At 42.8% G+C, this 17,874-nt stretch overlaps 1 protein-coding gene across 8 annotated transcripts in view; it reads left to right on the forward strand.

The window, feature by feature from the left end:
- LOC102934918 (protocadherin alpha-C2) overlaps positions 1–17,874 on the forward strand; it is a 333,845-nt gene that overhangs the window by 78,992 nt on the left and 236,979 nt on the right. The window contains exon 1 of one of the 8 annotated variants that reach the window (XM_037907838.2): positions 9,130–11,632. The exons of the other annotated variants lie outside the window; for them this stretch is intronic. Coding sequence (XP_037763766.1) covers positions 9,272–11,632 — 2,361 coding nt within the window. The 5' untranslated portion in view covers positions 9,130–9,271. Of the gene's footprint in view, positions 1–9,129; positions 11,633–17,874 lie in introns of those variants that run through there. 8 annotated transcript variants of the gene reach the window in all.

Genomic DNA, 17,874 nt, shown 5'->3' on the forward strand with positions numbered 1-17,874 from the left:
AACATGTCAACAAGCTGAGATAAACAACAATTTTCACTCAATGGAAAACACGTGTGTGCTTCAGTTCCATATGAGGAGAGATTAATAAGACTTGGACTTTTTACTTGGAAAAGAAATGACTAAGGAAGGATATGATAGAGATCTATAAAATCATGTCTGGTGTGGAGAAAGTAAATAGGGAAGTGATATTTACTCCTTCTCATAACACAAGAACTAGGGGTCACCAAATGAAATGAATCAACAGCAACTTTAAAACAAACAAAATGAAGTATTTTCTTCACATAATGCACAGTTAATCTGTGGAACTCTTTGCCAGAGGATGTTGTGAAGCCCAAGACTATAACAGGGTTCAAAAAAGAACTAGATAAGTTCATGGAGGGTAGGTCCATCAATGGCCATTAGCCCGGATGGTCAGGGATGCAACCCCTGTCTGAGAGTCCATAAACCTCTGACTACCAGATCCTGGGAGTAGACAACAGGGGATGGATCACTTGATAACTACCCTGTTCTGTTCATTCCCTCTGAAGCACCTGGCATTGACCACTGTTGGAAGACAGGCTACTGGGCTGGATGGACTATTGGTCTGATCCAGTATGGCCGTTCTTATATTCTTATGATATATGTTTGCATATTTTTTGTTAAAAGGAAAGGATGTCAAGTACTATTGAAATAGTAAATCTTAAAATGATTTTCTTTTACTGTTATATACATGAAGGAGGAAATTGTCTTGTGCCAAATAATGGACCAAAGCACCAGGGGAAATTCCTTATCTAAGACTTTTTCTGTAAATCCATACATTTACATTTGTTTTCTTCAACAAGTTCAACAACTTCATTATATAATTTTGAAATTGCATCATTGAAGACTCTAATGATCACTACCAAATTTTCAGTATGTGGATGTCTGCTATTTCCTGGAGTTTGAGATACTATAATTTAAGTATGCACTGGTACCTTTTCCATACAGATGGTTCTTAGTAATATCTTCAGGTCCATTCTTTTTTTCCTTTTAAGTGTCTCCCCTACTTATTGCAGGCCCACATGTCCCCATTTTAAAAAAGGATAGGTGTTTTCTCATACAAAGCTTATATTGTATCGAATTGCCCTAAAGGGAGAAGTTTAGGATTGGCACTCACTCTTCCTTTATTCCAGGTTTTTGATATAATGGAAATTGCTGAATAGGAACTCATTTGAATATGTCTCATCTGTTTTGGTAAGAAGAATATTGTCCCATGGGGTCAGTGAAAGTTTCCTGCAGGCAATCGTTGTCCACTGGCTATTACTATCCCAATTGTTCTATGCTACACGATCTGTAGTTGTGCTGCTCAGTTCCACAGGGTAAGGGGCTGCTACCACCTTTCTTGCATAATGACTTATACAAAGTTTTTCTATTAACTCCAAGGACCATTGCCCAAATAAAATGCAACATGGAGGACTGTGATTCTTCTAATACCTCAATAGGGTTTTATGTTGACAATTTTACCATCATGGCTGTACTAAACCACAGAATTTATTATTAGCTTATTTTATTTGAATAAATCTTTCAATAGATTTTTTTCAACAGAAATGTAATGTACATTGTATAATGTTTCCAAATGGGGGATAATAAGTATAATAAGTAAGATATTTTTTCAAGGTTTTTGCACAATGGAAGCTGATTTTTCTTATATTTTTGATATAATTGATTCTAAAACCCAAGGTTTCTCTGAATTGGATGATTTTATTCATAACATGAAGCAGTGGGGTAAGGAGATCTAAAATCCTCATAAAAACATCATCTGTATGTAGTACAACTTTAATATTTAGGCCTCCTGCATTTATTCCATTGTTACTGAATCTTTTATTACTTTGTTTTGGTTTGGAAATGGTTTCAAGACAATTAAAAATAAGAGTGGTGGCAGGGACAGCCCTTTCTGGGTGAATCTCTGAAGGCCAATAAGTTCAGAGAAGCTATGACTAATTTGGAATCTGACTATAAGAGTTTTATAAAGGGATTCCATCTGCCTCATAACTTTTTCTCACATCAACCAGTATTCTTCTGAAGTAATTCCATTCTCCCTGACCAAGTCTTCTCTGGATCAAAAGAGAGCCATATACTAAGTGTACTATTTGACTGGCCCAAATGGATTATACCTGGAACTCTCCAGATGTTACCCACTACTTGGAAACATCTAATAAATGGTGTCTGGTATCTACTAATTACTTATGCCACCAGAAGGTCTACCCTAGTGGCAAATACCACGCCAAATTCCTTCATATCATTATTTAGTAGGGAAATAGGTCCATATGAGACACAATACATTTTATCTTTATCAGACTTCACAATCAATGAAGTATGGGCTTCTAACATAAATTGTGGAATTTGCAAGGAATCTAAGAGTCTGTTAAATAAAATGCTAAATCTGCTGCTGAATCTTTATGATATTGACTAAAGAGCCCAGCAAGGCCTGGTTACTTGCCAGCATGCATCTTTTAAATTATATTATGAATGTCTTCTGCACTGATAGGTCTAGCTTAGCTTCTCTCTTGGTTCTTAGTCAAAGCAAGTAAATTAACAGTTGCAATATACTTTTAGCTGATTTTTATCTAAATTTCACTTGTATAGAATAAGTGTGAAAATGTTCAAACATTTGGTATATTTCATTGTTTTATTATTCAGACTTTACCACCTTCTATTTCAATGATGTTTCTCTTTCCTCTCACTTACCTCAGTCTATAAGCTAATTTTTAAAGTTAACACTATTTTACCTCACAGATGACTCTTTCCATTTAATATGTAAGAAAAGCTTTAAGTTGCCCTGCCTGTGTTGTCAAGTTTTTAGAAAACGTTTTGCCTCTGTTTATTTATGTAATATATATATTGCAATATTTTAATTCCTGGTAATAAGCAGTTTCTTTCAGGTTCCCTTTCTGTTGCTATTACAGTCAGTTTACCCTAACATACTCTTTTATATGTTTCTCATATGGTATTAAGACTTCCCTTTTTTCATCCTTTGAAAGTATTTGTCTCACCTTTCAAAATGTTCAGTGGTACTGGGTCCCTCTGAAGGAAGATATGTATGCCTGGATCTAGCAAAACATGTTAGCTCTTGTTTAACTTTAGACATAATATTTGTCCCATTGACTTCGATGAAACTACTTGGGTTTAAAGTTAAACACGTGCTTAAGTGCATTGTTGGAGGGGACTCAGTGTCCATGCTTTTGGCTTTTACTGCTATTCTACTGAAGTAAGACGCCAACACTGGAGGTTGGCCTGGCCATTTACTTGCCGTATAGTGGCCTCATTGAAAAAGGGTCACAAAGAAGATCTGCCTCATACTGAGAAAGAGGGGCGATCAGCAGGTTACTTCAAGTGCCTATATACAAATGCACGAAGCCTGGGAAACAAGCAGGGAGACTGGAAGTCCTGGCACAGTCAAGGAATTATGATGTGATTGGAATAACAGAGACTTGGTGGGATAACTCACATGACTGGAGTACTGTCATGGATTATAAGCTGTTCAGGAAGGACAGGAAGGGCAGAAAAGGTGGGGGAGTTGCACTGTATGTAAGAGAGCAGTATGACTGCTCAGAGCTCAACTATGAAACTGCAGAAAAACCTGAGAGTCTCTGGATTAAGTTTAGAAGTGTGAGCAACAAGGGTGATGTCGTGGTGGGAGTCTACTATAGACCACCAGACCAGGGGGATGAGGTGGACGAGGCTTTCTTCCGGCAACTCGCAGAAGTTACTAGATCGCAGGCCCTGGTTCTCATGGGAGACTTCAATCACCCTGATATCTGCTGGAAGAGCAATACAGCGGTGCACAGGCAATCCAGGAAGTTTTTGGAAAATGTAGGGGACAATTTCCTGGTGCAAGTGCTGGAGGAACCAACTAGGGGCAGAGCTCTTCTTGACCTGCTGCTCAGAAACCGGGAAGAATTAGTAGGGGAAGCAAAAGTGGATGGGAACCTGGGAGGCAGTGACCATGAAATGGTCGAGTTCAGGATCCTAACACAAGGAAGAAAGGAGAGCAGCAGAATACAGACCCTGGATTTCAGAAAAGCAGACTTTGACTCCCTCAGGGAATTGATGGGCAAGATCCCCTGGGAGAATAACATGAGGGGGAAAGGAGTCCAGGAGAGCTGGCTGTATTTTAAAGAATCCTTATTGAGGTTACAGGGACAAATGATGTGTAGAAAGAATAGTAAATATGTCAGGTGACCAGCTTGGCTTAACGGTGAAATCCTTGCTGCTCTTAAATACAAAAAAGAAGCTTACAAGAAGTGGAAGATTGGACAAATGACCAGGGATGAGTATAAAAATATTGCTCGGGCTTGCAGGAGTGAAATCAGGAAGGCCAAATCACACCTGGAGTTGCAGCTAGCAAGAGATGTTAAGAGTAACAAGAAGGGTTTTTTCAGGTATGTTAGCAACAAGAAGAAAGCCAAGGAAAGTGTGGGCCCCTTACTGAATGAGGGAGGCAACCTAGTGACAGAGGATGTGGAAAAAGCTAATGTACTCAATGCTTTTTTTGCCTCTATCTTCACGAACAAGGTCAGCTCCCAGACTACTGCACTGGGCAGCACAGCATGGGGAGAAAGTGACCAGCCCTCTGTGGAGAAAGAAGTGGTTCGGGACTATTTAGAAAAGCTGGATGAGCACAAGTCCATGGGGCCGGATGCGTTGCAGCCGAGAGTGCTAAAGGAGTTGGCGGATGTGATTGCAGAGCCATTGGCCGTTATCTTTGAAAACTCATGGCGGTCGGGGGAGGTCCCGGAGGACTGGAAAAAGGCTAATGTAGTGCCCATCTTTAAAAAAGGGAAGAAGGAGGATCCTGGGAACTACAGGCCAGTCAGCCTCACCTCAGTCCCTGGAAAAATCATGGAGCAGGTCCTCAAGGAATCAATTCTGAAGCACTTAGAGGACAGGAAAGTGATCAGGAACAGTCAGCATGGATTCACCAAGGGCAAGTCATGCCTGACTAATCTAATTGCCTTCTATGACGAGATAACTGGCTCTGTGGATGAAGGGAAAGCAGTGGATGTGTTGTTCTTTGACTTTGGCAAAGCTTTTGACACGGTCTCTCACAGTATTCTTGTCAGCAAGTTAAAGAAGTATGGGCTGGATGAATGCACTATAAGGTGGATAGAAAGCTGACTAGATTGTCGGGCTCAACGGGTAGTGATCAATGGCTCCATGTCTAGTTGGCTGCCGGTATCAAGTGGAGTGCCCCTAGGGTCAGTCCTTTGGCCGGTTTTGTTCAATATCTTCATAAATGATCTGGAGGATGGTGTGGATTGCACCCTCAGCAAGTTTGCAGATGACACTAAACTGGGAGGAGTGGTAAATACACTGGAGGGTAGGGATAGGATACAGAGGGACCTAGACAAATTGGAGGATTGGGCCAAAAGAAATCTGATGAGGTTCAACAAGGACAAGTGCAGAGTCCTGCACTTAGGACGGAAGAATCCAATGCACCGCTACAGACTAGGGACCGAATGGCTCGGCAGCAGTTCTGCAGAAAAGGACCTAGGGGTTACAGTGGACGAGAAGTTGGATATGAGTCAACAGTGTGCCCTTGTTGCCAAGAAGGCCAATGGCATTTTGGGATGTATAAGTAGGGGCATTGCCAGCAGATTGAGGGACGTGATCATTCCCCTCTATTCGACATTGGTGAGGCTCATCTGGAGTACTGTGTCCAGTTTTGGGCCCCACACTACAAGAAGGATGTGGAAAAATTGGAAAGAGTCCAGCGGAGGGCAACAAAAATGATTAGGGGACTGGAACACATGAGTTATGAGGAGAGGCTGAGGGAAGTGGGGATGTTTAGTCTTCAGAAGAGAAGAATGAGGGGGGATTTGATAGCTACTTTCAACTACCTGAAAGGGGGTTCCAAAGAGGATGGCTCTAGACTCTTCTCAGTGGTAGCAGATGACAGAACAAGGAGTAACGGTCTCAAGTTGCAGTGGGGGAGATTTAGGTTGGATATTAGGAAAAACTTTTTCACGACGAGGGTGGTGAAACACTGGAATGCGTTACCTAGGGAGGTGGTGGAATCTCCTTCCCTAGAAGTTTTTAACGTCAGGCTTGACAAAGCCCTGGCTGGGATGATTTAGATGGGGATCGGTCCTGCTTTGAGCAGGGGGTTGGACTAGATGACCTCCTGAGGTCCCTTCCAACCCTGATATTCTATGATTCTAGGATTCTATGATCAGTATGTGGCTAATACTGGTATGTGCTTTAGGGGGTTAGGAAACAAGGAGCAATCTCTTACATAATCTCTTCTAGAATCAAGAATTCACATTTCCAAAGGTACTTTGCATATTTGTAGGCCAGTCAAACTCATCTTCCCTTTAAATTGTCTGATCTATTTATTTGTGTGTTAAATGTTAAATTAAGGTATCTAATATTTACCTCTTTAGAAACAAAGCTAAGCAGAGTGGGGAAGAACTTGTCAAAGAAAGATTTTTATTCTCTTCTATTAGAGATATACATTGAGCATATGATGATCTCTTTGCCCACAATGTTATGAATTGACCAAATTTGTCTTTTTTGACATATTTGGCCTCCGATTGTAATGATTTAGAAGTCAGTCTAGACACGGCTTACATACTGTAGACATACAATTCCTGCCTGAACCAGGAATAGCCTATTTCTTCTTTCACATTTCTAATGAGATTATTGTAAAGACTCATGAATGCATAACTAGTCTTTATTTTTTGTAAGTATTCAAACCACTAACATTTAAGTTAAGGTGCTAAGATATAGGGACTCCTGTTAATATAAATCATGCTTTGTTCATATAACATTACCCATTCTTGTCAAATGTAAAATTATTGTCATTGCTACACTTTCTCTTTTCCTACTAATTCACTTGTAAATTTCCCATATTTGTACCAAACAGGTGTTTTAGTATTTTTGACTGCTTGATCTGTGAAGGCTGAAATACTTTTCCTCTCGCCCTTTCCCCTCTTTGTTTCCTTCTTAGAGGATACATCTTTATGGTGGGAAGCGTCCTACTCATCCACATCGATTTGGTTTCATTTCTTTTTTCTGTTTTTAAGTCTGATCCCGACATTATTAGCAGGTTTTAACTGAGTCTCAGTTCTGATAATATAACATGAATATTAAGGGAAAATCAAAGCTTAAGAGGGAGGGACCAACAGTTTCTTACATTGGCACAATGCAGAGATCTGGTGTTTCTTCTGAGTGCCTTTCTTATTCTTAATGTGAGCAAGGACAGAGTTTGAAAAATAGAAATGCATTGTCCCTCCACTTCCAAAGGGACACGCCATTCTCTAATAATTCTCTTTAGGTGCTCCTTGTTCTCATAGTAGTGCAGTCAATTATACAATAGGTTGAGTCCGTGCATCTACGTGTGGAAACATTGCGTGGCATGTTCTGTTTTGGTACATAGGAGCTTCTTTCTCCTTCCCAAACCATTATCGTAGTAGTGTTTTCATATATTTCTCCCCATTTTCTATCCCTTCTGTGAGTTCTTTCAGTCTTAACGCTATTTTTTCTCTTTGCGTTTTCAAATCATTTTAAGGTCCAGATCAAACTTCTTGATTTTAGCCAACTGAATTCCTTTATCTACATTAGTTAGTATATCAGTACATTCTTATCAGTAAATTCTTCTACATATTTATTACTTCCTGAAGGTGGTTTGCATCTCCGTTTATATTCATTTTTATTTCAGATAATATTTCTCTGATGTCTGCCTTTGTAGCAGGCACATTCTTATCCTTGTCCATTGCACGTTGTTTGCCCACAGGTAACTCTGTAGTGGGTCTTGCTGCTTCTCTCTGGTGGCGTGCACAGAAGCTGTTAATATCATAAGCAGCTTTCTGTACAAGCATCCTGGATTTGGGAATCTCCAGACACCTGTCATATGAGTTTTCAGGGATTCATATTTATCTAAGTCATCTCAGTTGGCAAACGTAGAGACCGTTGCTTTGGTGCGCTAAACAGGAGCAATCGCTTGATGTCATGGTGGATTATATAAAGCATAAAATACAAGGGGGAATGGGGAGCTCGAAAGAGTTAGCGAGAGAGAGAGAGAGAGAGAGTGAAAGAGAGAGATGGGAAAAACTTGGCCACTGTTCCTGCCTCTTCTGGGATCCTTCCGGATACTTATGGAATATTCCTGCCTAAGCATCTCTAAGGTGCTTATCACCATTATCTGTTTTGATAAACACATACAAGATGACGAACTGATGACAAAATATGAAAAGCACAGAATGAAGGTACAATAAATGAATACAATTGAACAGTTATATAGTTCAATTATTTCTCATAGGTTCAAGTATATTAATATAATTTGTATAAAATATTTCTCCACACTCTTAGGCTAGCACTCATTCCTTCACCACAGAAGAGCCATAGAGATGTGACTACCCAACATTTCACACATTTTAAAGACGTGGGAAATTTTGGTCTGATTTATCTACTGAAGGAAGGTCAGTACATTTGAATGTTTGCGAATGAATTTTTCCTACTATTTGTAACTGAACACGTAGATCATAATAGAGTATCTTTTGAGGTAAATCATTTTGTAAAATAATACATAAAATACTAGGGCTTCTAAAAATATTTTTCACACCCTTGTCTTACTAATTAATAACTGAATTTGAAAGAAAAAGGACACAGGCATCGAGGAAAATTACCAGAAATGAAAAATAATACATCTTAGGGGCCAGCAACTAGCAAAACTCCCATGGTCTCTAAGGGAGTAGATTCACACAATCAAATTAGAGTTCTATAATTTCCGGTAAGAATATAAACTATTTTAAATGTTAAATTAAAAAGCACAATACTGAAAACTAATGGCGTCATCAGAATAGTAAAACACCACGAAAAAAGTGTATACATTACAAAGAAAATAGTGTTACAACTATTGATAATCATTGTTCACTTAAAAAGAAAAGGAGTACTTGTGGCACCTTAGAGACACTTGGTTAGTCTCTAAGGTGCCACAAGTACTCCTTTTCTTTTTGCGAATACAGACTAACACGGCTGTTACTCTGAAAATTGTTCACTTACACATTCACAGACACATGGTGTCGCTGTCCCCTAAAAATCCGTTTCAATAAGAAAAGAAACACATAGCTCCCCCTTCAATTTAAACGACAGCCTTAGATGAAACGTCAGGAGGGCTCCCGGATGTGAGAGAACTGGATTCAATTAAACTGCTTTCAAAGGTACCGCATCCCACCTATTCACTGGACTCTGCAGTTCGCTCAGTTCAAAACTGATTTATAAACCGGCACCGGCGCACAGCCCAGTGTCCGCGATGGCTCTTCTCCGGCGAGACTCCCTGGTAACCGGGCAGCTGCTGCGGCTGGTTCTGCTACACACGGCCTGGGAGGTGGGCAGCGGCCAGGTCCGTTATTCCCTGCCGGAGGAATCCAAACACGGCACCTTTGTGGGCCGCCTGGCCCAGGACCTGGGGCTGGAGGTGTCGGAGCTGGTGTCTCGGATGTTCCGGATGGTCTCCAAAGGCAGGGGAGACTATTTTGAGGTAAATTTGCAGAGCGGCGTTTTGTTTGTTAATTCGCCAGTAGACAGGGAAGAGGTGTGCGGCCAGAGCCCCCTGTGCGCCATTGACCTGGAGGTGATAGTGGACAAACCCCTGAGGATATTTCACGTGGAAGTGGAGATACAGGATATAAATGACAATGCTCCTGTGTTCCCCGTAAATGAGCAAAACCTGAGTATTGCAGAATCACTAACCCTTCCAGGTTCTCGTTTCCCACTAGAGGGCGCGTTTGACGCAGATATTGGTACAAACTCGCTGCTGACCTATAAACTCAGCCCAAGCGAACATTTCACTCTAGATGTCACAACTAACGACGACCAAATCAAATCTGCAGAGCTTGAGTTAAAGAAATCTCTGGACAGAGAGGAAACCCCTGTATATCGTTTATTACTCACCGCCACTGACGGGGGCAAACCGGAGCTCACCGGCACAGTTCAGCTGATGATCACGGTGCTGGATGTGAATGATAACGCGCCTGTGTTTAATCAGTCAGTTTATAAGGTCCAAATGCTAGAAGGTTCAGCTAATGGGACATTAGTCATCAAACTTAACGCCACAGACTTGGATGAAGGTATTTATAAGGATATTACATATGCCTTTAGCAGTCTTGTTCCTCCCCATATTAAGGACACGTTTAAAATATGTGAATATTCTGGTGAAATTAGGGTTAAAGGGAAAATGGATTTCGAATACATTAACTTGTACGAAATTCAAGTTTCGGCCAAGGATAAAGGGAATCCCCCACTGGCTGGACACTGCAAAGTTGTGGTGGAAGTTTTAGACATTAACGATAACGCCCCTGAGTTAACAATAACGTCTCACTCTCTGCCGGTGCCGGAGGACGCTCCCCCGGGGACAGTGGTGGCTCTTATTAGCGTCTCCGACCGGGACTCGGGAGACAACGGCAAAGTCACCTGCTCCATCCCCCCGGACCTGCCGTTTCAGCTCGTCTCCACCTTTAAGAATTATCACTCGCTGGTGCTGGCGGAGGCCGTGGATCGGGAGCGAGTGTCTGAATATAAGATCCTGGTGACAGCCAGAGACGAAGGGGCCCCGTCTCTCTCGGCCAGCAGCAGCATTTTGGTGCCGATCGCGGATGTGAACGATAACGCCCCTGCTTTCCCTCAGCCCGTGTACACTGTGTTTGTGAAGGAAAACAACCGTCCCGGGGCCCATCTCTTGAGCGTGTCGGCGTCGGACCCGGACCTGCGGGAAAACGCCTTTGTGAGCTACTCGGTGGTGGAGCGCAGTGTGGGAGAGCAGCAGCCCGTGTCCAGCTACATCTCGGTGCACTCGGAGAGCGGGCACATCTATGGGCTGCAGCCCTTTGACTACGAGGAGCTGCAAGTGCTGCAGTTCCAGGTGAGCGCGCGGGACGCCGGGTTCCCCTCCTTGTGCGGGAACGTGACTGTGCAGCTCTTCGTCCTGGATGAAAATGACAACGCGCCGGCAGTGTCCGCGCCTGGCTCCGGCCGCGGCTCGCCAGGGCCCGAGCTGGTTCCGCTGTCGGCCGGCGCAGGGCACGTGGTGGGCAAGGTCCGAGCGGTGGATGCGGATTCCGGCTACAACGCGTGGCTTCGCTACGAAGTGCAGGAGGCCAGGGCTGCGGGGCCTTTCCGGGTGGGTGTGTACAGCGGGGAGATCAGCACCACGCGGGCCTTGGAGGAGTCGGACGGCCCCAGCCAGAGACTCGTGATCCTGGTGAAGGACCATGGGGAGCCGGCGCTGTCAGCGACAGCCACGGTCAGCCTGTCCCTGGTGGAGAGTCCGCAGGCTGTGAAATGGGACTCGAGGCAAAGGGTCGGGAGCGAAGGGCCCTTGGTTGACATGAACGTGTCTTTAATGATCGCCATTTGCTCGGTGTCCGGGCTGTTTGTGTTGGTGATTGTCGTGTACGTTGGCCTGAGATGCCATCCGGGTCCGGAAGTGATGTGCGGTCCTGGGAAAGCCACCGTGGTGTGCTCGAGCGAAGTGGGGAGTTGGTCCTATTCGCAGCGCCAGAGCCGGAACCTGTGTGTCGGGGAAGGCACCGCCAAGAATGACCTGATGGTTTTCAGCCCCAACTTCTCTGACTCTGCAGAGAATGGTGAGCACGAGAAACTACAGGTAGCACAGGTGAGTCTGATGTATCTGCATGTGGAATTTTTCTTACTATATGTCTAAATAATTGTGGTTAGAATTCCATATGGAATTTGTTTCGTCTGTGGAATAACGTCATTTACCATCTAATGAACAATTTCTTTATATAGTGGTTCTTCATGTAAGGTATACTCTGGACAGCTGTATAAGGTGAAAACACCTGTGACTGTTTTATCTGGTATCCATTTGCCGTATTTCAAAATATTTGGATACCAGATGTAAAGGGCCAACAGTTTTCGAGATACTGTTTGAATGAACATAGTACACGTGTTTGTAAAATTCAGATAATGAGGCTTTAAATATTAACTGAAAGCATGGAGATCATTTCTCTGAATAAGTTTTTTAAGATAAAGATATCCACTTTTTCTCATTGTACTCCAGTTTTCAAGAGCATGCAGGCGACCTAATATTTCCTGTGCTATGAGATAATGGGAGTAAATAAATGCTATGTTTCTGTCAAGCTATCTCTGCTTGGAAAGATTTAATTTAGTGCTGTAGGGTCAGCATCAAGGCATGAAGTTCCCTACCATGGAACCTGTTCAACATGGAAAACATTGATACAAAGGGAGATAAATTCCATGTTGAAGTGTGCGGCAGACATTACTACAGGGATATTGTAATGTGGGGTTATTTATGTATATATATACTTTCAAGATTATGGACAAAACTTTATAACTAAATGATAGTTTAGGAAGGGATAGCTCAGTGGTTTGAGCATTGGCCTGCTAAACCCAGAGTTGTGAGCTCAATCCTTGAGGGGGCCATTTAGGGATCTGGGGTAAAAAAAAATTGGATGATTTAGTTGGGATTGGTCCTGCTTTGAGCAGGGAGTTGGACTAGATGACCTCCTGAGGTCCCTTCCAACCCTGATATTCTATGATATTTTGTAAGCAGAAGGATAAATCACGTGCAATATTTGGTCAAGTGTGATGCCGGTCTGTTCTTTGGCCAATTAATATTTGAATAATAATTTGGTGGAACCCTGTTCTCTTAAAAAAATGTTCCATCAAGATCAATATAGTCTCAGAGTATCTATTAGTAGAAATATCGTATCACTCTTTCGCTGTGTCTTTAGCTAAAGTTCTATCTCAGCCTTGAAAGAGCGTTCCTTTTCCTCCTCATTGGTGGCCCTCGCTACACCTGTTACTTACTGTTTTCCATTCCATCAGTCTTCTCTCTTGCGTTTGCAGTAGAGGCATTTTTACATTTCCCATATTACAGTTCTACCAGATTATCAGCATGTATTTATCAGCGTTATCAGCATCTTTCATATTTGCTTTTAGGGCTTGATTGTGACACTTCGAGATGTATCTTCCTCCGCAAGTAGTTCCATTTAGTTTAATGAGACTTGGCGCCAAGGGCTATTCAAAGTGAATAAAGTTACCACAATCTAGCCTGTGTTGATGTCACTGATATGGAAATATAATAACTGTTGTTGAACGAAGAGCAACTGGAAACATTTTAATGGAAAATGTGATGGTGCTAATAAACTATCTGGATGTTGGAAGCCAGTTTTAAATCTCCAGTTTTGTCATCAGGAATTTAAAACTTGCCCGTGATATCTCTAAATGTGGAGTGGACCCGGCTTGCTTTACTCCGGCTAGTGTTTTCTTTGACTTCACTGAAAATAGGAATTGCTGCTAGACAAAAATGCCTGAAATTGTTGGAAAAGGGTTATTACAAGGAATACGACCCAGCAATTCAGATGAAAGTGCAAATGGAGAGGTGCTTTACTAATAATGTTCCATTTTATCCGAACCGGCTTTTACTTTCTAACCCCAAACAATTAGAATTTCTTGTTTCTGGTTTTCTCTGTGAATGTGTCACAGAGGGGCAGTGTGGAATGAGAAACCTTTCACCATAGCCAATAAAGGAGAGATTTTACTAGGATCTAGGAGTCTTGTCCTTTCCTCCAAAGTCGGAAAAATACTGACCGATTTGAGTTCAGTGTTTTAAAGATGTGATGGGGAATGTAAATGTGATAAAATGCTGGGCTTCTCAGCTATAGGGACACCCAAGGGAAAACACATTCTAGTGTCAGAGGGTCTGTATCGGCAAAGAGAACGAGGAGAACTTGTGGCACCCTAGAGACTAACAAATCTATTCTTTACACTGTAGTATGTGTGTCCAGTGGTATGGAAAATGGAAACACTAAAATGGAAGAGCGTTTCTGACTGAATTTGTTTCCAGTAGAGGATAGATTGGGGGAGGAGTGTAAGGGGTGCTGATAGTACTGTTCTAAGCTCCCCCCATAAAATAAACTCTGCTCTTGTGAGTAGCCAGAATGAGGCACCTCATAGGAAATTTGTGGTCCTCTGTGATCGCTTGAGGTCAAGGATGATCTCTTTCATGGGTTTTATTCTTTATGGATCCTTTGCTGACTGAGGAGTCTGATCTTTGAGCACCAGGCTCCTTGGCAGATGTTGCAGATGGTGTTGGAAGTCAAAGTTGGGACATGATTGCTGCATGACAGTTGTCTTTTCTTTCTTCTCTGGCACTTTTCTGTGACCAGGGCAAGGTGATTTTCCTCAAAAGTGGATGTTTCTTCTCTGATAAGTCTTTGCCAGTTATCCCTATCCTGGGCTACTGTCTCCCAGTGTGTGGTGTTGATGCCACATCTCTTGATGTTTATCTTGAGCGTGTCTTTAAAGCATTTCTTTTGTCCTCCTCATTTCTTTTCTTCTTTGGTGAGTTGGGTGTACAACAATTGATTTGGTAAGCGTACATGAGGCATGCGCACACAGTGCCCGCTCCACCTCAGCTGGTGCTGGATAATCAGAGCCTCTACATTGAAGATGTCAGCCTCTGTGAGGACACTGACACTACTGCAGCGATCCTCCCACTTTATGTTGAGGATCTTCCAAAGAAAGTGCTGGTATTGGCATTCCAGGTTTTTCAGGTGTTTTCTGTAGGTCACCCAAGTCTCCCAGCCATAGAGGAGAGTTGGGATTACCACTGCTCTATAAACTAAAAGTCTAGTATGTGTTCTGGTGTCATGATTGTTGAACGCCCAGCAAGACAGTCTGCCAAAGGCAAGGCTGGCACAGTGGATTCTGTGCGGAATATCAATGTCTATGTCTGCCCTCTGTGACAGATGGCTGCAAAGATAGGCAAAGTATTCTACATTTTCCAGTTCTTCTCTGTCAGTGTAGATCTTCTTTGCTGGGTCTTATGATTGACTGGGAGCTGGCTGGTGGAGAACTTCTGTTTTGCCAATGTTCACAATTAGCCCTAGGATTTTGTAAGCTTCAGAGAAGCAATTAAGGGATGTTTGTAGATCCTCCTTTGGGTGTGCAACTACAGCACAATCATCGGCATATTGGAGTTCAGTTATTGTTGCTGATATTACTTTAGTTCTGGTACAGAGAGGAGAAAGATTGAAGAGGTTGCCGTCAGTCTGATATTGGATGCCAATGCCCTGAGGTAGTCAGTCTTGGGTTAACATTTTCACAGCTGCTAAGAAAATGGAGAAAAGGGTGGGTGTTTTATACCAGTTTGGATGACAAAGGACTCAGAGGTAGAGCCACTGCACAGGATGGAGGCAGTCGTGGAGGAGTCTTACAGTGGTGATAAATTTGCTTGGGCAGGCAAACTTTGACATGATTTTCCACAGAGCCTCATGGTTGACAAAGTCAAAGGCTTTGGTCAGCTTGATAAAGGCCATATACAGCCCCTGATGTTGTTCACTGGTGCTTCATGATGGTCTGAAGCCACACTGGGACTCTGGAAGTAATTCTTCTGCAAAAGGGAGCAAGATGGAGCAGGCAATTCAGTAAGATTCCAGCAAGAATCTTCCCAGCAATGGAGAGGAGGGCAATGCCTCGATAGTTGCCACAGTTGGCTCTGTCTCCCTTTTTGAAAATGGTGATAATGTTAGCATTACATAAGTTATCAGGGATTTCTTCTGTGTGCTAGATTTTGAGGAGCAGTAAATGAAGTTTGTTAGTCAGTGTTTCTCCCACCACTTTCAGTACTTCAACTGGAATGCCATCAGGACCCAGTGCTTTATTGTTCTTTATTTGCTTAATTGCTCTGTGGACCTCCTTAGGTGTTGGTGGGTTGGCAAGAGTTTCCCAGACTGGGTGCTGAGGGATGAAGTTGATGGTGTCATCAGTCACACTCAGTTTCTGATTAAGAAGCTTTTGGTACTGTTTCTTCCAGTGCTCTTTGATGGATTCTTTATCTTTAAGAAAGGTACTACCATCTCTGGATCTCAGCGGTGTGAGGCCACATGAGCTTGGTCCATACAGGGTCTTTGTCTCACATAAATTGTTCCGCATATCATGTCTGTCAAAGAATGCATGGATTTCTTTTGCTCTGTCCTCCCACCATTTGTATTTGTTTTCTTGGATCCTCCTTTGAACTTCAGCTTTGAGCTGATGGAGAGATCTCTGCTTCTGACTGCATGATGGATGGTTTTGCCAGTCACAGAAAGCATATCTGGTCTATCTTCTGGTTCAAAAGGGATGTGATCTCAATATTGTTTTTGTCAAACCAATTCTGATGGCAGCAGGTAACAAGGCCAATGGATTCCTCACAGACCTCATGGATGGTCTGTTTTAGGGCTTCCCAGGCTTCTTTGACACGTGTGTTGTCATTTCCAGGTGTGTATATGGTCAGTTTTACACTGAGGAGTGATTGGTGCACTGAGGATTGAAGTCTTTGAATATTGTATTACCCTCTGTGTGATTTGGATTGATTTCTATGTTTTGGTGCAATCCTGATGGACACGACTCACTGACCTCACCAGGTGGTGGTCAGTCCAGCAATCATTGACATGGCATGGGTGATTTGGACAAATTATGCAGGTATTCAAAATAGGGATGGTAAATATCATGTAAAAAGTTAACCATTTAAATAATTAAAATTATATCATTTAACCGGTTAACCAAGGTTGCTCCTGCAGGCACGGCACAGCTGGGGCTGAGGTTGGCTGGCTGGCTGGCTGGTGCAGGGCAGCCAGGGCTGGGGTCCCTTTGTCTGGCTGGCATGGGGAGGCCAAGGCAGGGGCTGGTCCTGCAGGTCCAGGGCTGGGGTTGCTCCGGCTGGCTGGCACAGCCAGGGCTGGGGTCTGTCCAGCTGCAGCTGAGACTGGTGTTGCTCTGGCTGGCATGGGGCAGCAGGGGCTAGGGCTGCTCCAGCTGGCATGGGGTAGCCAGGGTTGGGGCTGCTCCAGCCAGCATGGGGCTGTGGCTGATCCACCTGGTTGGCCCAGGGCTGGAGCTGCTCTGGCCAGCACTGGGATGGAGCTGCTCCGACTGGCATGCGGGGTTAACGGTTAAGGTCAGTTAACGGTAAATCGAATGCTTACCAGTTAACTGGTTAACCATTGAACATTTCCATCCCTAATTCAAAACCTGATTTTTGTGTTGCTTGGCTGCTCCATTAGGTTCCTTGAACTTTGTTCTGCCTATGTGTGCTCAGTTGGGCTCCTGAGCCTTGGCTCTTTCTTGATTGGAGAAAAATAAATGAAGACATCTTCGAAAGGACAGCTACTTTGAATGTAGGGTCACTCAGAGTGAATTGTGTAGATCTGTGATCCTCCTTCTCCTTTGTTTATGAAGAAGGAAACAGTTATCAGTGTTGACATATAAAGTATCACCACTGGGCATCTGAGTTAACTCCCTCTGAGATGCAGGAGGCAGATCACATCTCTCACAGCTATTTTTCCAGGCTCTTTGCAGACTCATCTCTGCATCAGTTACATTTGGTTCATATTTGTTCATGGTTGAGATTTTCTTCTCAACCATAACAGTGGGTTTTTTATTATTATGATCAAATAAGAACAAGATAGTAGACTGATATGGGAAATGGGATGATACTATTGGTAGCCCTAGTTTGACAGTTTTCTGTTACTCTCTAAGAGGAGACTGATGACAAAGGCTGCTGCACTAATGGGGGATTGGAATAATGAAAACACGAATTGGGAACTTTCCCAAAAGCTTTTCTATTCCCTAATGTTTAAGAAATTTGAATTTATACAATTACAGACATCCAGGATATGCAAATTCTCACTGATATTAAAGAAAGAGAATATCTGTGTTTATAAAAATTGAGACTAATTTGATTATTAAATTTAAATTTTAAATGATAAAGATAATGAGAGAGAAAAGAAAGTTTTGCAGCCATTTGGGAAAGACCAATGATGCCCATGATGGGGGAAAAAAATAACAGTGGAAGCTCCTTTTGTAAAATAACTAAGAGATGAAAATAGACTC

The sequence above is a fragment of the Chelonia mydas genome, chromosome 8, assembly GCF_015237465.2.
Source record: "Chelonia mydas isolate rCheMyd1 chromosome 8, rCheMyd1.pri.v2, whole genome shotgun sequence".
Taxonomy (NCBI): Eukaryota; Metazoa; Chordata; order Testudines; family Cheloniidae; genus Chelonia; species Chelonia mydas.